This window comes from Coturnix japonica, chromosome 2, assembly GCF_054131305.1.
Source record: "Coturnix japonica strain WE chromosome 2, WE-NBRP24, whole genome shotgun sequence".
NCBI classification, from domain to species: Eukaryota; Metazoa; Chordata; class Aves; order Galliformes; family Phasianidae; genus Coturnix; species Coturnix japonica.
Genome location: NC_140664.1, coordinates 31,076,767 through 31,099,456, shown reverse-complemented (window position 1 = coordinate 31,099,456; position 22,690 = coordinate 31,076,767). Strand labels below are relative to the sequence as shown.

At 44.9% G+C, this 22,690-nt stretch overlaps 1 protein-coding gene and 5 non-coding genes across 6 annotated transcripts in view; 3 read left to right on the top strand and 3 right to left on the bottom strand.

Annotated features, from left to right (window-relative positions):
* The window catches only part of DNAJC5B (DnaJ heat shock protein family (Hsp40) member C5 beta), a 39,348-nt gene extending 25,425 nt beyond the window's left edge, over positions 1-13,923 (top strand). The window contains exons 3-5 of the mRNA XM_015855671.3: positions 1,554-1,767; positions 6,154-6,328; positions 11,378-13,923. Coding sequence (XP_015711157.2) covers positions 1,554-1,767; positions 6,154-6,328; positions 11,378-11,472 — 484 coding nt within the window. The 3' untranslated portion in view covers positions 11,473-13,923. The remainder of the gene's footprint in view (positions 1-1,553; positions 1,768-6,153; positions 6,329-11,377) is intronic.
* A 546-nt stretch (positions 13,924-14,469) lies between these two features.
* TRNAY-GUA (transfer RNA tyrosine (anticodon GUA)) lies at positions 14,470-14,559 on the bottom strand. The gene is given in 2 exon segments: positions 14,470-14,505; positions 14,523-14,559. It is a non-coding gene; the product is annotated as a tRNA-Tyr (tRNA).
* A 109-nt stretch (positions 14,560-14,668) lies between these two features.
* On the top strand, positions 14,669-14,741 carry TRNAR-ACG (transfer RNA arginine (anticodon ACG)). The gene has a single exon. It is a non-coding gene; the product is annotated as a tRNA-Arg (tRNA).
* A 294-nt stretch (positions 14,742-15,035) lies between these two features.
* TRNAR-ACG (transfer RNA arginine (anticodon ACG)) lies at positions 15,036-15,108 on the bottom strand. The gene has a single exon. It is a non-coding gene; the product is annotated as a tRNA-Arg (tRNA).
* A 287-nt stretch (positions 15,109-15,395) lies between these two features.
* Positions 15,396-15,485, top strand: TRNAY-GUA (transfer RNA tyrosine (anticodon GUA)). The gene is given in 2 exon segments: positions 15,396-15,432; positions 15,450-15,485. It is a non-coding gene; the product is annotated as a tRNA-Tyr (tRNA).
* A 1,168-nt stretch (positions 15,486-16,653) lies between these two features.
* Positions 16,654-16,726, bottom strand: TRNAR-ACG (transfer RNA arginine (anticodon ACG)). Its single transcript has one exon. It is a non-coding gene; the product is annotated as a tRNA-Arg (tRNA).
* Positions 16,727-22,690: the final 5,964 nt, after the last annotated feature.

Genomic DNA, 22,690 nt, shown 5'->3' with positions numbered 1-22,690 from the left:
CCCAGTTTTCCTATTTCATCTTTTATTACATTTGAGGTACCATCTGAACAGTATATTAAATATGACTGAACATTAGCTTATTTATTTTATCAGAGACACATTTAAGGTGTTAGTTGTGATCTATGAGATGATGATCTGAGTTCATTCTACACAACTGGAGAGACTGTTGGCAGAGGCTAATCCCAGGCTTATATCATTCATGATATTGCCAAAATGTCTCCAAGATATGAACTTGCATCAAGAGCAACGCACTTGCATTTTACTAGGCGAATAACGCGTGCTGAGACTTCAGTAGAAAGTCAAGCAGTACCCCTCTCAGAGGATAGATTTGTTAGAGTAAACGTGGGCACATAGCCTTCGTATCACTATTTAATTATTTGCTTTCTCATTAATAACTTCGTTTGCTTGTTTGTTTTGGTATAATGGGCATGAAGCACTCAGAAAGAACCCTGACAAAATATCACATAGCCGAGCTCGGGGGAGGATGGCGGAATGAAGCGCATTACTCAAGCGGTTTTAATACCACTAGAGGTCAGCACTAGTCGTTGAATAAATGTCCTGGGAAAATCTCATTGCCACTGCTTCGAAGGGAGGGCAGATTTTCGAAAAGATACACGTCTGTGCTTGTTCTGCAGGTACACGTGAGCTCACACTACTCCAATGCGCTCGGAAGCAAATGGCTTCTCCAAAGCTGCACGTCCCCGGCGCTATTTGTGAGCCAATGGTCCCGCGCTGCTGCTTACAAGTTGTAGCTGTTCTGAGATGCCATAGCAATGAGTGCAGTCAGAGAAAAGTGACAGCACTGAGCTCTGTCCCAGCAAAGGCCTAAGCAGCACAGACAGCCCAAAGCAGTCAGCAGTCAGCTTCTGCTGTGCTAAGACTGTCTAAGAAAGGGGCACTGGTGAATTAGGCCCAAAGACAGGCATTAGAAACTGGGGCTAATTCACTATGCCTGTCCATCATGTATTTCAGAAAAGATGCTCTTCCAGCTCCTCAATTTGTTTTTCCTCATCACTGTCTCAGCTCCTGCAAACACAGACGATGCTTATAAAAATTTAATACAGTTACTACTGGTAAACAATCAAACACTTGCTTTAAAGATAATTTTGATGAGATAAACATGGTTTCTTAAAAAACAAAACAAAACAAAACAAAACAAAAAACTTTCTCTAAATGTTTATCTTTGTTGAAACCTGCTAATGGATGCAAATCAGCTGGCAAACATAGTGCAACAAATGGTTGTGATTTATTATCACGCTAAAATCTGTTCTTTCAGCATCTCTTCGTCACTGACCTTGGGAGCTGACTAGGTATCAAGGCACAACTTTCATGCCTAGTGTAACTTTCATTTGCAGTGGCACTTTCCTTTCACTCTGCATGCATTAGATTTGGAAATAAGAAGGCCTGGGGTGAACACAGTGTTCAAAATAATTGAGTCTATTTTGCAATGCTTTATTTGTATCCATGTAAATAAACATATATGTACACACTACAGATTTTCTTTTCCTTGTGTTGGTGTTTTGTTTGTTTTTTTTTTTCCCCCCATCTTTAAGAAAACTGGCTCTGAAATATCATCCTGACAAGAACCCTGACAATCCAGAGGCTGCCGAAAAATTTAAGGAGATTAACAATGCTCATGCAACACTGACGGATCTCTCCAAGCGAAACATATATGACAAGTACGGATCCTTGGGGCTCTACGTGGCAGAACAGTTTGGGGAGGAAAATGTTAACACTTACTTCATGCTCTCTAGCTGGTGGGCAAAGGTAAGCTGTTATTTTCTGTTGAAAAGCAAGTAGTGCAATGCACACAGGTACCTACATATACAAGGAACCCTTTGAAAAAGCTGTTATTTGACAAAGAGTGGGATCGAGATTAAAATGCTAACAGAAGCTTAATTAAACAATAATAAATATCAGAAAATTAACAGTGGCAGATGCAGCATCAGCTCAGAAGAGAGCTAATATAAAATATTTTCTTTATCTTTCTAACTTGGTAAATAGTTGAGTGCACATTTTGTAACACTTTCAGACATTAATTAGATTTGAATCTGGTGCTTCAGGTTAACTTTGACTTTCTTTTCTGTAATGACTAAATAAAAGTGACTCATTGTTCAAAAATGAGAAGTCCCACTTACGTGACAACCAGTTAATAAGTTATTTCAGTACAAATATAGCTGTGTTCTTTGCTATATATAGCACTCAGCTTAAGCAAGCAATAATAAATACATAACACTGTGGGATTATGGTGTCATATATGTGCCCTGTCAGTTTGTGGTGAGGGGGTGAGAGAAGGGATGTGGAAGAAGTGAGAACTGGGGAGTGGAGGAAGAGATCAGGAGAAGAAGAGCATGATGCATCAAATGCTGATACATTGCTCAAGGGAAAACACATCACGGAGTGCTCTAGTGATAAGAGTTGTGTTTGTGTGCTCTATTATGTCACTGTTGTCCCCCGATGTTTCTGTATGTCAAATTCTGGTGTTTCAGCAGAAGTGAGATGTTACAGAAATGCAAGAAACCAGCAGGATTGCAATAGGCAAAGCTCATGCTCTCCCTACCAGTTCCCAGCAACAAAATGACCAGAATGCGAGGGCTCTGCTGGAGCAAATGGAAAATGGTCTGAACTGCATGAAGCAAGCATGCTATGACAGCTCTGATCTGAGATCAGTGGAACATGCATTGCTGTGTTTATGATGGATCAGACCAGTGCTTCACCACTCTGCAATAGGGAGATCACCTGGGCAGTTCTGTGGGTATGAGATGCCATAATTTGTATGTTGGATCACATGGAAATGGTTCAAATGCCAAAAAATTCCCTAAAAAATATCCAGCTAAATTCTTCTGCAGGCTGGGCTCCCCCACTGCTGCTTTCTACCACCGATGGATTCTTCCCTGTTCTCTTTGCTGTCCTTCTACACTTTTCTTCAGCCTCTTTGTCACAGCTCGTGTGCCAGGAAGCATTCCCTTGGAGCCGAGAGAACAGTTGTATTGACTCCTCTAACAGTCTTGATAAATAAGGTTTTCTTCACATTTAGCTTTTATTTCCTCTTCTGCTTGCCGACTGTTAACAGAGATTTTATGAAGTGTAAGATCCTCTGTGGTTACCATATCAGGAACAGAAATAACTGCTTTGGCTTTGACTCATAAAAACAGCAACAGATACTAGAGAGAAACTAGCAAATCTCTAAGAGCTAAAGGGGTGTGTGGATAGATTGAAGGGAGCTGTATCCTAGAGATGAGAAGAGATATGCTGAATATTCCAGAAAAATCTGTTACCGTTTCCTGGGTTTTAAGAATTCCCAGGAAGAATCCAAAATATGCACCACCTGGGGATCCAAAATCCAAAATACACATCACCTGAGGATTGCTGTGAGCAGTCTCTGATCCTCCTCCATCCCAAAAACTCGCCACCTCTAAAGCACACACAGACAGGTCACCAAATGTTGTTTTTTTTCCCAAACTGTGGTCACTATTCCTCATCTCTTCTTTTTTTTTTTTTTTTTTTTTTTTTCCTCATGTACAAATACCGGGTCAGTTTCAGGTTTTTGTATTATCTATCAGAATATGATTGAAGTCTGACTGCAGATGATTTCCGTATTCCTAATTTCTTCCATTCTGGTCTGAAAAAGGTAGAGGCAACATCTTTTGCTCCTTATCTTCTTCAGCTACCAAAATTCCTGGTAAATCCTCTTCCCTATCACACTCGCACTCAGAACATCTGACAATCAGGAGGAGGTGTATCATTAGAAGTAAAGAAAATCGGATGAAAAGAGAAATGCAAAGTGAAAATTATGTTTTTGGAAGTGTCATTCTTTGCAGTCATATTAATCTCGGAACATACTAACTTGAATAATGGGTACTTGAACTGCTCATCCACTGGCAGGCAGAGGAGTTGTTCATTCAACTATTATAGCAAAAAGCAATTTTCCCTCTTCTGTGAAGAAAGTTTATTGATCACATTAGAGTTCCTGATTTACCAACCATGATATTTTAAATTAAAAATATAAAATAAAAACTACACATTTAAAATATTGCTGATAAATTCAAGTATATATTTGGCTTTATACACGTCTATTCATATTTTTCATTCTGTCACTTGTGCTGATTTTTTTTTTGTTTGTTTTCTCCATTATGGCATAAATGATAAACAGGCATTTAGCTTCTTTCAGGGGTTCTGAGATTTCTAACAGTTTCAGATGTCGGTTAAAAGGAAAATGTTTTAAAGCAGTATGTCTGAGTCCTTCTAGTCTTTTAAAACCATCTTGACCACTCTTGGTATATCTGTGAATAGAATGGATTATCATTGGCCTTGAGCCTGTAAACATATGAATGGTAAATGTTATGCATGTAATGATCTTATTACCTTCAAAGCCCAAGTTAACGCTGCCTGAAACATAACTGTTATTTACACAGCTTCATTGTCAAAGTGTGACAATATCCTGGAATCTGGGCTTTATTTCTTCTTCACCAACATATTTATTTATGAACATAACTGCAAAAGCATGTACGTCAAACTTTATGTAGTAAAGTGCAGCCTGGATACGTGTAACACTGAAGCTTAGATATACCTACAAGCTAACTCATGCATATCTGCTGGCCACAAAGGTGTTCTGTCTTTATACAAGCATATTCCACATATCAGCTCTAATTCCCCTTTCAGGAATATCATTGCTTCTGCTTTTCTCTTATATTACTTTGTCCGTGAAGACATGTGGAGGGTTCAGGTCCAGGCCTGGGGCACCCAGAACAGGAAGGACGCGAAACTCTTAGAGCATGTCCAGAAGAAAGCCACTAAGATGGTCAGAGCACTTCTCCTATTAGGAAAGGTTGAGGGAACTGGGCTTGTTTAGCTCAGAGAAGGCTCCAGGGAGACCTCATTGCTGCCTTCTGGTACTTGAAGGGAGCACAGGAAGGGGAAAGGCTGTTTACAAGGCTGGATAATGATAGGACAAAGGGGAGTGGTTTTAAACTGAGACAGGGGAGGTTTAGGTTAGATATTAAGAGGAAATTTTTCACTTGGAGGATGGTGATGCACTGGAACAGGTTGCCCAGAGAGGCTGTGGATGCCCCATCCCTGGAGGCATTCAAGGCCAGGCTGGATGTGGCTCTGGGCAGCCTGGTCTGGTGGTTGGTGACCCAGCATATAGCAGGGGGGTAGAAACTGGATGATCATTGAGGTCCTTTTCATCCCAGGCCATTCTGTGATTCTATGATTCTTCTCCACTACACACACCTTGCTCAGGCCTAGGCACGTGCACGGAACACCAGAAGTCAGTGCCATCCTACAGGCTCCCCTCCTGCATCCCCTGTCCCACCATCACCATGTGGCACTCAGTGGAGCTGTGGAGCACAAGTATTTGTGGAGTTGTGCTGGAAACCGAGACAGTGACCTGATCTCCAGGAAGAAAACCTCTGACAGTTTCTGGCTGAGAGATCTGTCTGTGTTCTCTGCTGTCCACCCCACAAGCCATCCTGGCTGTGCTAAAGCCTTCATACTTTGTGCACCAGGGATGAGAGTGATTGGGCAGATGTTGGTGAGAGATTCTTGTTGCCAATGTTCCCAGCTCAAGAACTCACAGCTCAAAAAGTCTAATTTAGGAGCTGTCACCTCTGTGCTCCTGTGCAGGCTAAATAGGAGAAATATCTCCAATGGGCAACTCAAGTCCTTCTAGAGCTGAATCACCCTCTGGAAGAGCTTTTAACTTTCCATCACCTATGTGGGAAGCTCATGGAGACAACAGTCCTAATTTAGATGCCTTAGTTTAGTGCCTAAAGTTATGTGGGATGCAGCTGGGTCTTTGCTTCTTTTTCTCCTGGCTTTGCTATTGACAAGAACCTGCCAGTAAATAAGCATTTGAGAAAAAGATCTTGGGCAAATGAGTCATTTTTAAGATGGAAATGAGTCATTTTAAGGTGGGTGCGGTTTTGCATACTGCCTGGAGGTGTTTTCCAAGGGCCGCCAGCTGAAGACAGACTTTGAGGAGTTGGGCATGCAGGGACCTGTTGGTTGGTGGCAGATGTGGTCTTGAGTGTCACATACGAGCTTGTGGGTAAGGAGGGAGTTTCTCTGATGAGCCTCTTTGCAAAGGCTGACACAAGTTTCAGGAAGGTCGTTGCTCATGGAGTTTTCCTCCCCCTGTCTTTAACCCAGGGTCTGTTTGCAGTCTGTGGCCTCCTGACGGGCTGCTACCTCTGCTGCTGCCTCTGCTGCTGCTTCAACTGCTGCTGTGGAAAGTGCAAACCCAAAGCACCCGAAGGGGAAGAACAGGAATTCTGTGTGTCTCCAGAAGACCTGGAAGAGCAAATTAAGAACGACATGGAAAGAGGTGTGTGGCTTATTGTGCAGTAAAGCTGTTCACAACAGTCTGTAGAGCTTGTAGGCCAAACGTTCTGCTTGTGATGTTCAGGCTGGTTCCCGACCTCGATGGGGATGAGCCAACTCTCTCCAGCTAACACCATAACCAGATGAACTTCTCAAGTTGCATGTTAATTAAAACCTAAACATGGCACCAATAACTATCTCCTCTAACTCTCATTAGACATAAACATTAGAAGTCTCAGGGCTCATCTGAAGAGATGTTCACCCTCTAACCCCCATACCCCTGTTGTTTCATATCCTAGATACTTCATGTATGCACCAGGCTCTGCCTGGGTGAGTACTTGCCACATCTCACCTGCCTGAATTAGCACATCCAGGTTTCACTCAGGTAAAATCCATTGCTTACTGATATGGGCTAATGCACCCATTCAAGAAAAAGCTTAAGAAAAGAAAGCAGCAGAGCCTCCAACATTGAGGGTGTGCAACAGCCTAAGAGAGCCTGAATGGGAACCACCACGGCCCTGCCTCCTCTACCCCAAGCTGCTCTTTGTCTTCTGCACTGACAGTAGCAATTATGAGACAGAGTTTTGTATGGCCAGTTTTGCCTTTGCCCAGTTGCAAATTTAAATAAACTATGATTAATATTATATTTTTTTTTATGAGGAAAGACCTAAGCAGTCAGCTTACCCATCTTTGCTTCTATCATTATGGAGGGCCTTATGCTGTTATATTCCTATGTTGATTACGCTTAAATTAGCATAATGTGACTGCGAATGTCACATTTCCTTAACAGGAAGAGTTTTTCCCTCCCTTTTCACACAAATTTACCCTTCCATAAATATGTCACAAAACCCTTATAGTAATTGAAACAAATGCTATTTATATAACCAATATGTCAATGAATGTTCTTTTTAGATTGGTTTTGCCTACAGGCATGTCACAATAAATATAGCCAGCTTAAAAATTGATCATACTTGATCACTCAGTGCAAATTCCCCCCCCCCCCCCCAAAAAAAAAAAAAAAAAAAAAAAGAGTGGAACATTTATAAACACAATGCATTACTTTAAATAAATATAATGTACTGTAAGACATTAAGAAAGAGGTATTCAAAGTCAGGCTGGATGGGGCTCTGAGCAACCTTATTTAGCTGTAGATGTCTCTATTCATTGCAGGGGAGTTGGACTGGATGACCACTAAAGGTCCCTTCTAAACCCAAACAATTCTGTGATTCTGTGATTAAGGACCTGAGAACTGCAAACATAAAATTAGTCTTGATGCTAGTAAATCTATTATGAATCTATGACACCATAATCAAGTCTGAAATAAGAAGGTAAAACTCGGAAGGATAAAATTTTTTAGTTCTGTGCGTCTCTCTCTTTTTGATATTTTAGCTTTTGTAATTCAGCAACCATTTTGTTGTCCCCAGAATCCAAAAATCCAGAACTAATTTCCTCAGAGTCAAGAAAAAATGTGGTCTCTCCTTTTGGCAATGGTGATGTTTATTGACACAAGTTCTGAAATTTTAGGCCAGCTTCCTGTCCCTTTACTCCTACCAAGTCTCACCAAAATATCAATTTTTTTTTTTTTTTAAAAAAGACCGCGTGTTTACCAAAGTACCTGTACGTTTTAAGTACTTTGAAGACAATATTAAGTATATAGGTAAGGCCTGAAGAAATCTAGTTATTTCTGTCTTTCCTAGATATCTCTTCAGTCTTGCAATATTTTCTTGCCCATCAAAACCAGCTTGCTTAATTAGAGTAGAATCCTCCACATTTTAGAGTTAGATGAAAAAGAAAACGACAAATCAAAAATAAAAGGAAAAGCTTCTTGACAGAGGAGGATGTGAACATTTTTTCTGCAACTGATAGGAAAATAGGTGGGGAGACCTCACTGTGGCCTTCCAGTATTTGAAAGGAGTGTATGAACAGGAGGGAGTACATCCATTTACGAGGTTGGATAGTGATAAGACAAGGGGGAGTGGTTTTAAACTGAGACAGGGGAGATTTAGGTTAGATATTAGGAGGAAGTTTTTCACACAGAGGGTGGTGATGCACTGGAACAGGTTGCCCAAGGAGGTTGTGGATGCCCCATCCCTGGAGGCATTCAAGGACAGGCTGGATGTGGCTCTGGGCAGCCTGGTCTGGTGGATGGCGACCCTGCACATAGCAGTGGGGTTGAAGCTGGATGATCATTGTGGTCCTTTTCAACCCAGGTCATTCTATTATTCTATGATCTAGAGAAATGAGGGATAATTGGTTTTAATTGGCTTTAACTGCACTTCCCTTCCCTCTTTCCCCCACCAGAATTTAGGGATGCTGGTCAAAAAGATTCAGGTGACTTATAACAGCAAAGAATGGGCTTTTTTAGTAGACGTCTTCAAATTTTGAGCCAGATAAATGAATACTTCCTTTATGTAATGATCAGAAATGTTCCCATAGGTAATTCAAAAGCGAATGTAATCATTCCTGCAGCAGATTTCATTTTGGAGGAGGAAACAATACAAGAATCCAAATTCTTCTCATGCCCTCTGCCCACAGACTGAGCACTCTGGCTAGTGATTAATTTCTTTGCTTCCCGCTGTGCCCGGTGTCTATATTATCACTGGCCAGAACTTTTCTTACGAAGGTCAAAATGTAGATTCTAAAACTAAGGCTATACTTAGTTATATCCACATTTTTGATAGTCATTCTTTGCTTTTCTGAGGAAGACAACAGCGGTAAAACATCTCAATTCCTGATGCTAAAATCCTCTGAGAGCAACTCTACCAGTTCTTGCTGCGCTCAGTGGGAGCTGCTTGGAGCCAGCCATTCTGCTCAGAAAAGGCAATATGCATGTTCTGGGAGTAGAGGGTTAGACATGACATTAAAAAAGCATCAGGTACAGTAATCTGTATTACACCACAGTTTTACAGATGACCTGAGACCCTTTGACACTGGCACAGGGAAGCATCATGCACATGTCTGCAGTGTGGGCGTGTGGTGTATGTTTATTTTCAGATGCACGCACACACTGCAGGTTGACAGATTTTGCTCCTGTCGAAGTCAACTCTTGTGCTGGTTTTTGTGGTCCCAGGTGAGATGATGTTTGAATTTGGATTGCCTTGGTGTTTCAGTGATGCACTCAAACTGTTTGTCAGGTTTGCTCCCCTCTCTTGTTTCGTTATCACTGCACGATGTTTCTAGACCAACTTTAGTTTTACAGAAAATGAAATCCAAAAGAAAAGAAGGGGAAAAAGAACTTGAATAGCAAAATAATCTCACAACTCAGAAGCAGTAAGTTTTTAGCACTTCATTGTCTCCTCCGCACTCCATATGATACCAATGTAGGCGAACAGTGAGCAAGAGCTATCTATAGAAAGCAGTTTAAACTGTGAATTCTGCTGTACCTCCATTCTGCAGCTCTCCATTAACAAGCTATATTTATTAAGTTTATTGTGCCAGAGGTTCCTGCTCTGATAAAAAGCATCATACATCTTTGAAAGGTGCAGGCAGCAAAATATTTATGGAAGGTGTCAGCTCAGGACTGTCCACAGAGCAGCTGGAATCAACACAACATATTTTTAGCAGGTTCTGTTCCCTTGTTGCACATCTGGATATTACAGCAACATTAACTGCTGGTCCCTGCCCTCCATAAATGATCTTCCAAGAAATGAACAACTTGGAGGCAACGGAGGGTGGGAGTGAGTGCTGCTCAGAAGACTGGAAAATACATAGCAATGTAAAAATGGATTGGAGCTGCCAAACTAATGATAACTTGCACTGAGCTCTAAGAATTAATTACTCATGTACTTTTAGAAGTTATGAAACATGTCTGTCTTTGTCCTTGTGTCTAAATTAGGAATTGCCCATACAGAGAAGCTGCTCAGCATTTAATCATCCTTGCCTTTCACATTGTAGGAGTCAAAGCAGTTCTGCCCGCACTGGGGGGAAGCCGTATGGCATGCCGTTAGGTTCCTGCTCTGGGTTAAGTTACTTCTGTACGTTACATCTTCTGCCCATGATTCATCCCATTACTGCCGTGTAAACAAGAGGAAATGTCAGATTATGATTTTTTTCCTAAGCACTCCATCATATGGGGGAAAAAAGTCATAATTTGTATTCAATTACTCTGAAGCCTGTGTTAATATCAAGAGAGAGTGCAAAGATTTTCATAGGAAAGCACCTTCACCCAAATTGCTAAACCCTTCAGAGGTAAAGCACACTCTGAGACCCAAGTACAGAAAGGTAGCTTGGAAAGAAGCCCAGGAGAAAGGCAGATAAATGGTGTTCATCATCAGAGTGAACATCAGCCATTGGGGAACTTCGCAAGGGCTGAACTTCACTCTGCAACAAATGTATTTTTTTACAGATATATTGGGAAACCGAGTATATAACTGAATGGAATGAGAAAGCACAAAGTACCAAGAAGTCATATAGTGATAGTATGAGTTCTTGGCAGTTCCAAACTCATCAAAACAATAGTTCTCAAAATCCTACTGAAAATATATTACATTGGACTTCAGAATGCAATTTAACATTTTTATATGCCTTGCTGGCTTTCAGGATGCCTGATTTCTCCACTCCCAAGCACATTACTGCTCCCGCTTTTCTGTTGTTGTTGTTGCTTTCCTTTTAACTCTCTTTTTGCTTCACTTTTAACTTTGTCTTCCTCAAGACTCATTCCTGGCCCACTCCTGCACACGCTGCCAAGGTCAGTGCTTGCTGAGTCACAGCAGCACTCAGTGTGTTCCTACATTTGCTGGAACAAACACTTGTGACTGGAACAGGCAGGGACCCTTATCTGCCAACCTCTGCACAGCACCAGGTAAAGCCACTGCCCAATTTAATAACAATAGCCACTCTGAAATCTGCTGTTACACCTAGACAAGGCGTAAGAGCATCTGTGGATGCTGTGTGAACATCACTGTCTCTTCAGCAGGCACACGACGGTCTCTGAAGCCAAGATTAAGCCGTAAGCCAGGACAGCAGATGAAATGTTGTGGTGCCAAAAAGAAGTCTGACTTTGGCAGCAAGTGAAGGATTCTTAAAGTAATTTTTGTCTCCTTCCTCTGTTTAGATGCAGAAACTCCTATTGTGCTTCAGCCGACAAACGCAACTGAAAAGACGCAGCTCATAGGGGACAGCCATCGGAGCTACCACACAGACTCCTAGAGCAGGCACACACAGCCTGGTGGTGCTTCCCAGCCAGTGTCACAGCGAGGAAAAACGCGTGACAAGCTCTGCAGCCTGTACCTGTAACTAACCGAGAGTAACCTCAGAGTCATTTCCTGTCAAGGTAGAATCTCCCTCTAGGCCACTTCAAGTAGTTTCAGATCTACCCTCCGTGAAGAGATGCCTACAGCCAGCGCAGAGCTCTCACTGCTTCAGACTGCCCTCTTGGCACCATCTTCCCTCTACAACACTCTCCTTGGTGCAACTGCTCTTCTCCCTGGCCCTCAGCTGGGGTTTCACGTCTAAGACATGGTCTCCAGACACACCAGCCCCATCTCTGTGCCCTGGGGAAGATTTCTTTCTAAGGAAAATCAGTGGCAAGGCTGGTGGGGCTTCTGCAAAGTGGAAGCACTCTCTGGAAAGCGGGCAACACCTTAATGATATCAGCCCAATTCTGGCAACTGGAAATCTGAGCCAGGGTGATGGGCTCCAGGGTCATTCAGGTGGTGGGAACAAAGCAGATAACTCCAAACTCAGGAGCATCAACCATCATGATATGCATGTAGGCTCTGTATCCTCCTGCACACATGCAGACCGTGCCTGCACAAGCTGCAAACACACCAGGGAGAGGATTGCTGGCCCTGGGCTCTCCTATCCTCACCACCAACACAAAGCTTTCCCATTCCTGCATGGATGGGTCTGCTGCTCATACTGTGCAGCCTCAGCTTTTCCATTTGCAGCTGCAATGTGCTGGAAGTTGATCTCCAGCCAACAGCTTTTTGCGGCCTTGCTCACTGCACGGTGCCCCTGGCCACTGTCCACACCACCCTGCTGGCACTGGGATGGCATCCACGCCACGTGTGCTGCCTTGTGGGACAGTGAGGTGTTGGAAGGGCAGAGGAGCAAGCGTCCTCCTTGCAGTCTTTGCCCTTAGGTGAGCCTGGGTCCTCCTCTCTGCCCCTGCTTTAAGAATATACTTAAATATACAGGGGCATTAAGAATATACTGCATGGCTTTAAATGAATCAGGTGTATGCCGCTGTGCAAATCAGTGGAGTTACGTGTGGGTACAGCTAAAGCAAACATAGAGAAATGAGACCCCTCATTTGTAAGAGTTAAAGAAGAAACTCTGAGATCTTAAACTTAGAACTTCACTCATTTAACACAGTAGTTTAAGGCTTAGACAGATGAATTTCACTTTATTGATCATGTTACATCAATCACTGTCAGCTCTCTACATTTGCTATTTTTGTTCCTCTAATCACAGTGCTGTGGCCCAAAGGGGGAAGTAATGTACCACTAACCAGTCAACGTATAGCTAGTCAAAAATCTTATTCTCTTCTTTAAAATTGGATTCGGTGGTTGTGAAACATTATTGTCTTCCTTCTATTCTCACCTTTCACATCAAATGTCATTTAGTGGCAGCTAGATATATGAGAAAAGAGTGTGTTTCATAGCACTAGCAATCACTCCAAGTCAAGAAGTTCTACTTTCAACATTTCTTTACAGTTCCCACAATGCATGGATATTTAAAAAGCCATCAGCTCTAGTTCAGAGTACATGTCTGTTCTCCAAGCATGGGCACTGGGGCCACCTGATGTTTGCATAGTCCTCAAGGAAATCTACCTGCGAAGTCTCCTGTCCTGCTCCCCTTGAAGCACCTTTGGCTTCACCAACAGCCACAGATCAGGCCAGGGAAAGAAGGGTAAATCCCAGATCAGTAAAAGCATTTTGGCAGTTTTGTTCCCATACAACACCCTTGATGACCCTCAGAACCCCAGTTTATGTGCCAGGTCTGAATCTTACTGAAATCAAGGAAATGGTTTCCATGGGCTGGAGAAGTACCATAAGTCAAGTGGTTCTCATTCACTCTTTCTAAATAAGAGATTTTGCTTGAGAAAGATTTATGACTCTAACTTGCAAAGTGATGCAAATACAAGCGAGCTGCTGCATGTCTGCAAAGCCCTTTTACTGACACGAGGATCTGAACAGAAGAACCACAAGAGGTACCATCTAAGACAGCCAAATAATAATAATAATAATAAACATTGTCCAAGCCACTGAGTGGGTTCTTCAGGATTTATAGCTTGGATACCCGAACCCACAGTTTGGCTTCAAAAAGACAAGGTGGATTTCAGGGTACCGGGGTGTTGGGATCAGCCATTTTGAGGACATGCAGAGAAAGGATGAATAAGGATTTCAGGATGCGGCTGTTCCACGTGGGCTCACTTGTTTGTTTTGCTTTTCAGAAAAGCTGCTGAAGGGAACACAGCTGTGCTTACATGATCTGTTTCTATGTAAAACTCAGTCACACACCCGTTAATTTTCTCACAAGGTACAGTTCCTCAGGTTTTTGTTCTATTGTGATGCTTTTCTTTAGATGTAAAGGAAGATGTGTTCCAACCTACCTTTCCCGTCAAACCCTCTGACTAATAAAGCTTGCACGTACAAATTGCAGCACTCCCTTTACTTTTCCAACCCGTCAACAACTTCACTGCAGTAACCAACGAAGCAGCCTTTGAGACAGCTGTCCAAAAGGAAGGCAGTAGCACCCGGGAAGGTTCAGGTTGGGTATCAGTAACAAATTATCATAGAATCATAGAACTACCAGGTTGGGAAAGACCTTGAAGATCATCAAGTCCAACCGCTGCCTAACCAGTACCCGAACTCTAAAGACCCTCCACTAAATCATATCCCTGAGCACCACATCCAAAGAAAGGTGCTTCCCTGTGACTTGCTTTGGGAGGGTTTGTGGTCAACTGGGGTGATCTCGTGTCTCGTTTCCCAGTGCTGCCGATGGTCAGAGCATCGCAGCGAGACTCATAGAGGTTAACAGTGCGGGCGGGTCTGTTAAGGGAAAAACAAAGAACCGGCGGCTGTTTAAAGAGTAATTAGTTCCAAGTACTTTTTCGGGAGCTGCGGTTCTAACTGTGGTGTAGGAAGGACAGCGCCCGGTCTCACGTACTGTGCGGGAGGGGAAAACAAAAATATTGCCGTCTCCTTCGAGCCGGAATCGAACCAGCGACCTAAGGATTCCCGCAGGGAACGCCACTACAGTCCTCCGCTCTACCAGCTGAGCTATCGAAGGGACTTGGCGATTGGCGCTCCAGCGCGGTACATCAACGTACAGAGCGGCTGTTCGGTGACGCACGAGCAGCGGGCTCTAGGCGGCGGGGAGGGAGGGCTCGGAGCATGGCGGGCCAGTGGCGCAATGGATAACGCGTCTGACTACGGATCAGAAGATTGTAGGTTCGACTCCTGCCTGGCTCGTGTTTTTTTTCCCCTCTCCTTTACGCGCACACGTATTGCTGGCTTCTTTTAACCCGAGCTCCTCGTTTCTTACTACCTGCACCCAGCGGAGAACTGTCTCCTGCAGCCTGCAGGGCAGTCACCGGCAGCCGCGGTCTGTTGCTTCCTAATTTGGGAGTTTTGTATTTCAGTGGGGAAAAAAAACAGCTCTGTTTATTTGAATAGTGCCAAACGGCGCTGTGCTCCCATACAAACAGCCAGCCGGACACAACGCTGCTTCAGGGCCGAGCGGAGAGACACGGAGCTAAAACAAAGCGAGCCAGGCAGGAGTCGAACCTACAATCTTCTGATCCGTAGTCAGACGCGTTATCCATTGCGCCACTGGCCCCACACATGAGCCATTCCCCTGCCGCCGCCCGCTCAGCAAAGCGCCCTGTCGGTCGCGGCGCTGCCCAGCTCTCAGTGCCGCCAGGCCGCACACTGCGGGACCGGGCCGGGAGGGACGCGTGGCACCGCCGGGCCGCCCTGCCGACACGCACTCACACACGCACACTGCCCAGGCACCGCCGCCCCCCGCACGGCCCGGCCGCTGCCGGCACAACGCGGCTGTAACTCAGCGCCACGCAAACGGAGGGGCGGGACCTTGGGCGGCCGCGGGCCAGCGCTGCGCAGGTCCCTTCGATAGCTCAGCTGGTAGAGCGGAGGACTGTAGTGGCGCTCCCTGCGGGAATCCTTAGGTCGCTGGTTCGATTCCGGCTCGAAGGAGACGGCATTTATTTTTTCTTGAAGACACTTTTCTGATCTATTATATGCGTGGTAGTGCGCTTGCTTGGCATGTTCTGAATAATAAAGCTAGCGCTCATATTCTGCTTTCTTTTTTCTTTCCTGTCTTCTATTGTATTGCTGCCCTTTATCCTCCTTTCCTTCGTTTTCTTTCTCATTACAGGTGCTACAAGTGTGCGGAACACTTGGCAAGGACTCCTGGCTGACAATAAGTACGCGTGTCTCGAGGCAACCGGCTGCCTGCATTGTAATGGAAGAAAGGCAGGTTTCTCCTTCAAAAGAACGTGGAACGGGTGTTCTCCACGTGAGAGAGTGCTTTGCAGATACGAGTGGAAATGAGAAAGGCAGGAAAATTGTCCATCAGCAGACAAACAGATCAAGCTCAGCCAGAGTGAAACCTCCAGAGTGAAACACTATGTGTTGAACCGCTGGCCCCCATATAAGGACTCTATTGATCAGTACATTTGTAGGTACTCACATTTTTATTAGTACCCGAGAAGTATAGATACAAATGCTTTTCTGTATAACTGTAATGAAGCACAAGACAGAAAGATATTGAGGCCCTGGAGCGTGTTCAAAGGAGGGCTACAAAGCTGGTGAGGGGCCTGCAGCACAGGCCATATGAGGAGAGGCTGAAGGAGCTGGGAACGTTCAGCCTGGAGAAGAGGAGGCTCAGGGGAGACCTTGTTGCTCTCTATAACTTCCTGAAGGGAGTTTGTAGTGAGCTGGGGGTCGGCCTCTTCTCTTGTGCCATTAGTGATTGGACCAGAGGGAATGGTTTCAAGCTGCAGCAGGGGAGATTCAGGCTGGACATAAGGAAATACTGCTTCTCAGAAAGGGTGGTCAGGTACTGGGATGGGCATGTTGGGGATGGGTTGATGGTAGGATTCGGTGATTTAAGAAGTCTTTTTCCAACCTTAATGATTATGTGATGATTTTAGTCTCTTGAGCTATGTCCTTGTTGAATTAATACATATGTAATTGTTTGGCTCAGCTTTCCAGTTGTCTAAGATGTGCTTGTGATTAAATAACTGTGTATGTAGTGTTAGTAAGCACTTCGTTTTGGTGTCTGAATGGGCCAAGAAGACAAAACAAAGCAAAACAAAAACAAAGAGAAAAGAAAACAATTAAAAAAAAAAAAAAAAAACAACGAGCCAGGCAGGAGTCGAACCTACAATCTTCTGATCCGTAGTCAGACGCGTTATCCATTGCGCCACTGGCCCCGGGCGCCGGCGGCATCACAGGCGGTGATGGGCCGCGGGGCGGGGCGAGGTGCCGCAACTCCGGCCTTGGTTCCCCATCGCTGAGGGGAAAGTGATGGTCTCATCTCGGGATGGAGAGAGCGCAGGGAGGGATGGGGATCCCCTCACAGCTCAGGAACATTACAGACTCAGCCTCAGAACTTCTAGGGGCCGCTTTCTGCCTGTCCTTGTAGCAGCCCGGGTGTGGGTGAGCTGCTGGCAGCAGTCACACAGAATCACAGAATGACCCGGGTTGGAAGGGACCTCAAGGATCATGTAGTTCCAACCCCCCTGCCTGGCAGGGCCACCAAACATACACATTTACTAGATCAGGTTGCCCAGGGCCCCATCCAACCTGGCCTTGAACACCTCCAAGGACGGGGCAACCACAGCCTCCCTGGGCAGCCTGTTCCAGGGCCTAACCACTCTCCTAGTGAACAACTTCCCCCTAACATCCAACCTAAATCTTCCCTCTTTCAACTTATAACCATTTCCCCGTGTCCTGCTATTGTCAGCACCACTCCTGTGGTGGCATTTGGGTGCTCTTTGGTTGCTGTTTCAACAGTTGTCCAAGCAGGCTGACATAAACAGGCCTGTCCTGCAGAGAGCCCGGCTGCTGAAAGCAGGCTCTGTGTGGTGTGTAGCTGGAGCTTCATTAGGCAAAGAGTTAGCTAGAGCTGGACGTATTGGAACGTGGTAGACATGAGCGGCTCTTCTTTCCATTCCGTAGGAGCAGGGTGAGATGCACAGCATCTACTGCCAGGGAAAGTGCCGGTAACTGCTGGAGACAGACATTAGTCAGCACAGCCCTCGGTGAGCACTCATTGCTGCTGGCCCTCCCTCAGCTCTGTCCCTCCTCCATTGCTCTGGACTATGCGTGACTACAAATGAAGGCCCTCTGCTCAGCCACAGGTCCTCTCCTTACCTTGAACACACAAGCAGATGGTGAGAGGATGTAGTTTCTCTGCAGAAAAGGCTTGACTTGCTTGTGAATGCTCCTTCAAGTTATGTACCATCTTGTGGGATACTAAACATACTGTGCTCTGGATAGCAAAGAGGACATTGAGAGTGAAGTTTGAAGAGGACGGGCCACTCTGGCACTTTCTTGATTCAAAGGAGAAGATATTGCTTCACCTTCACTGCACAAAGCCATGCAGCTCAGCTTGTCCCTGCTCCAGTTGTCTGTGGACACTTCCAGCACCTGAGTCAATTTGATAATCTAGCAAAGTGTCTCATTTCCCACAGGTGAGAAAGGTGAATCAGCTCAGCTGGTGCAAACAGTTGGACCCCACCCTGCAGCCAGTGGCTGTGCAAAGGAGGAGGGAGATAGAGGCAGGGGCTCCCCAGTCCCAGTGTCTAGAGCAGCTCAGATGCTTGCAGTTGCTTGTAAGACAGGAGGTCATGCTGAGGTGACAAAGCAGAAGATACAAACTGGGAGGAAGGTAGCTGGGCAGGGAATAAGCACAAAAAGTGGAGAAGGTATCCAGTAGGCAAGGCACTGTGGGCTTCCACAGACACCTTACTTTCAATCTGTCATCTCTGTCCTCTTTCTGTTTTCCTTCTTGCTCTCCTTATGTTTTGCAGGTGCTGGTAAGGTGGGCGGTGAAGATGAGGACAGATTCCTCATCGTTTGCCTCAGGCCATTGCAGGGAGGTGAGTGCTGAGAGGAGTAGCCTTTTCATGAGCAGAGACTTGCAAATAGTTCTTCTGCAGATGAGTTTAACTTCTATTCCCCTGGGTTAATCACGAGAAACCACAAACTGAATGAAAGGGTGTGAACATGTCCAAACTGCTGCTGGGCGTTTAATAACAGGAAAAATGTAATTGCAAACAGAAGTTGGTAGAGGTAGGAATAGTGCCTTTTCCCAGCTGGGTAGCTTGGACTCACAGTTTCTCTCCCATTTGGCAGTCAGACATGTCCTCCACCACCCGCCAAGGCCAGGCAGGATGTCTGGATCCCACCTATTTGCTCCAAGCCCAGACAGGGCTGCAGCCAAAAACAATGGCCTCAGGCAAAATCGTGGTCATGCCTGGAGAAAGCTGGAGTCGGAGCAGAGAACTCAGGCTAGTGGCCAGGGGAAGGAATTAACATAGGTAAGAAATGAGAAGGGGTGTGCAGACAGGGAAGGACATGTGCCTGACAGCGTGCTGCTAAGCCTACGCTTTGGTGGCTATTCCTAAACATCTTGTTGTGGCTTCTTTTCTCACTGAAGGGGGTTTTCAGCTTTCTTCTGGCTCAGACCATAAAACAAGAACCACATGTTCTCTCACCACCCCGTAAGTCCTCCAGCAGCTCCCCAGGAGCTCCTGAGTTTTGCATCTGAACCTGTTCTCACTGACAGCCTTCTTTCTTTCTTTCTCCCATCTCTAGAAGAGACTTCTCCCCTTCTGGCTATTGCTAATGCAGGAGGGTCTTGCAACCAAAGGAGGGCACACACAACAATACTTTGGATGCAGTGGAGAACAAGCTGGCAACTATGAGACTTGTAAGGTGCCCCAAGCTCTGTGTGGAGATTTACCACATCCTTTGGCAAGGAACGAGTCATTAGTATCCAATTACACTGAAATCATACTTAATTCAAGACAGGTTAAGGCAAAATGCAAATAAAAACATTTGCTTACAGCTGTCAAGACAGATAAACCTTTTAAAAGAGGTAGGTGGAGAAATGAGAGAAAATCAGACTTCAGTTACTTGCTTTGAAGATTAAATCAGCAAGGCCATTCCCTCCTATCCAGGCATTTTGCTGCAGGCTGTCCTGACACACTGAGTAGCAGAGAGCCTGTCTTCCTCCTCACCTTATACTTCAGGCTATGCTGACCAAGAAGTGTTTCTTCATGAGGGAACAAAATACCTCTCATGTCTAATTTCCTTGTCAAGAAAAATAACCACAATTTCTTTCATTCCAGGGAGGTCCCCTGATTTAACATGGAGCTTATCCTGTTATTTTTTTCCTTATCCAGGGGACACACTGACCTTTTTTCTCAGCAAAAATAAGAATGACTTCATTCCTTCAGCATTACCTGGCTAGCCAACAATGCCTTGACTGAAAGGCTAAGGGAGAATGCTGCCATGTGAAAGATGTTGGCTTAAAGCTCAAAAGCCACAATTTTCTTTCTCCTATTTTGTTGCTCTGTAAAAATGTATCGATCTCTCCTTTGCTCTGCCTGCTGTCACTGCTCCTATGGGCCTGCGGCAAAATGTGTCTGCCTCACAAGCCTCATTCTGGAAGGTCTTGATTCAATTTAGTGTTGGGGTCAGGATGGAGCGGGGCTGTTTCTGCCTGAGCAGCACAGACTGCTCTGCTGTTCACAGGATGTGGATTTTCAGTCTGTTATGTTAGTGGAAGTGGATAAAGGAGCTGAAAGTGTGGAAGCGGGTTGCTGTGATGCTGCAAAGTAGAAGAGGTAGGAGAGCTGTGCAGGGCTTTGGGGTATCAGTAGTGCTTATTCAGTGTATAAGAGCAGTGCTTACTCAGTGTATAAGACGTCCTGGGACTTACAGCTGTGCCTACATGCATTCTCATCCCTTACCACGTTACTGTGTTTTTCACATCTTCTGTTTCCCTCTGCTAGCTTTCTTTCTCCAGTTTTACAGAGGCATCACAGGGACCATGCAGAGATACCCATCCACCAGCCTATGGCAGTTTCCTTGCTAAGCTGAAAGTAAATGGTCCAAAGACTTTTCCGCACCCCTGCAGCATGTGAGGCTGGAGAAGAATGGAGATAACAGCAGCCCAGGCTGAAGAGAAACAGACACATTTCCCTCAGAAGTGATTCCCAGCTGTTAAGTAAGGAAAAGGATTAAAGCAGGATCACTAGAAGAAAGTGTTTCCTGTTCTATATCCAATTGCCCATTCAATTGCTTTATTTCTCCATTCCAGTCTGGTGTAACCTGTGAGGGTCAATGTAAAGAATATTTCACAATGACTTACCAGAGGAAGGGTGGGAGAGTTGTCACTTTCTTCAAGATTAGCTGATAACTGACTGGGTGACACCTGACTTGATAAAGGGACATTTATACTTCCCTGGGATGATTGAAGGGCCAGTGATAGCCACGCCTGTCCCATGTTGGCTGCAAGAACAAGGTGGATACCCGGAGTATAAGAGTGACTGAGGTATCCACTGATGACAGAGGTAACTGGGGATGCTCTTTGGCTTGATTCCTGACATTCCTCAAAATGTTGGTCCAGGGGGTCTGATAAAAAACCCAGTGATAGGCAAATACTTCCTCCTTACCCCAGAACTCTCTGTCTTGGGAGCTGGAGTTGAACCAGTGACTAAGGATTATTCCGAAAGCACCACAGCTCTCCTTCGTTTGCAAAGTCAAAGCCTTTGAAGAGGTACCAGAAATTGAATTTGTTCTGTGGCCAAATGACTCACTGTTTTTCCATTTCCTTTTCTGCATTCTCTCAGACAGAATTGAAAAGGCCAACTCCTGGAAAGCGGAACAATTACAGTATGGTGGGAGATGGGGACTCAACACCGCACACGCGGATGCAGGCTGACATGTTTGAGATGGCTCTTGAAGTAACAATTTAAAAGAATATTAATCTAATCCACTGCTGTTTGGTACAGTGAACACAATGTCACAATGGATGGCATCTCTGATCATAGCTTAAATTGTGTTCGTTCAGTTCCTGGCTGGTTTGAAGGCACTTCTACCATCATTGTGTTCTTACATGCTCACATGAAACACATGTGAGGGAGTGAGGGAAAGAACATGGTTGGTAAATGTCCAAAAGAGGAACTTGCTCTTCTAAGCTGACTTTAAAAGAAAAAAGGCATCAGCATTCAGAAATGAATAGACATGCTGGTTTTGCTGTACACCAAAAGAGCATTTGCAGGGCAAAGGAAGGTATGAAAGGAAAACAGATAAAATTGAAATACAGCGGGGAAAAAAAGGCTAATGGACAGAGGTACCACCTCTGTCACAGGCCATGAGCTACGCAGGTGCTCTGCCAAGTCTGGTGATGCCTTCTTGTCTGAAAACCTTCCTGCCCCCACTCCACATATTTCTGTTTAACTGTAATAGCATAAACCTCGATCCTTCATCTCCCAGCACTCAAGCTTTGCTCTGTCCTGCAGGAATGACCCTCAGGATGAGGAGGGATGAAAACATGTCAACAAGTCGATGGACCTGGGACAGAGTCTAAGCAGGTCTTTGACATGGTGTGAAGTCATATGCCGAGTATAACTTTAAAAACAGCCTTTCCTTTGAATTACAGACCTAAGGATTATCCTGGAGAAAAAACACCCATACATCTCTGTATGGAGGCAGCAGACCGAAATAGCGCTGTGAGAGGTTGATGTTGAGCGGACTGGGGCTGTGGAGAAATGTGACCCTGGCCAGGGCTGTATCTCTGTGAAGTGATGAGCTGACGCCAGCTGGGAAGATGGAGCTGGATCTGTGCTGCAGAACACAAAACCCTTCCCCATTGACCATTGCTGTTGCTTTCTAACAGCAGAGCTATGGGCTGTTACAGACAAAGCAGAAATGAGATCTGTTCCCTGGTCAAAGTTCCTGCTGCTGAAACTCTGCAATCATTTTTCCTTAAGTTGTAGCAGGTTTGGGGGTTCCCAACTACTGTTGTGTCTGGGCTACCCAACAGCCCCATTATCACTGTGCTAGCTTATCCTCCATTAACTAAGCGCTCAATACCTGCGTTAGTCCATGAAATGCAAGAACTACTGAGGGAGGAGCCAGTCATGCCTTCCCTTCTGGGAACAGGAGAAACATTTAGTGATGATCTACAGACTTCTATGGGATGCAGTGCTGTTATAGCCAAGTAGAGGGGAAAGAACTGTAGAAGTGCTAAAAGACTAAAGCGTTGGGTCACTGAGTCTCCAAGAGGAAGCAGGATTGCATTCTTCCATTTCCTAACTGGTTTCATTTTATTTATAGCCTTTTCATTCATGTCTCATTCTCTGTGCATGTTTCTGCAGCAT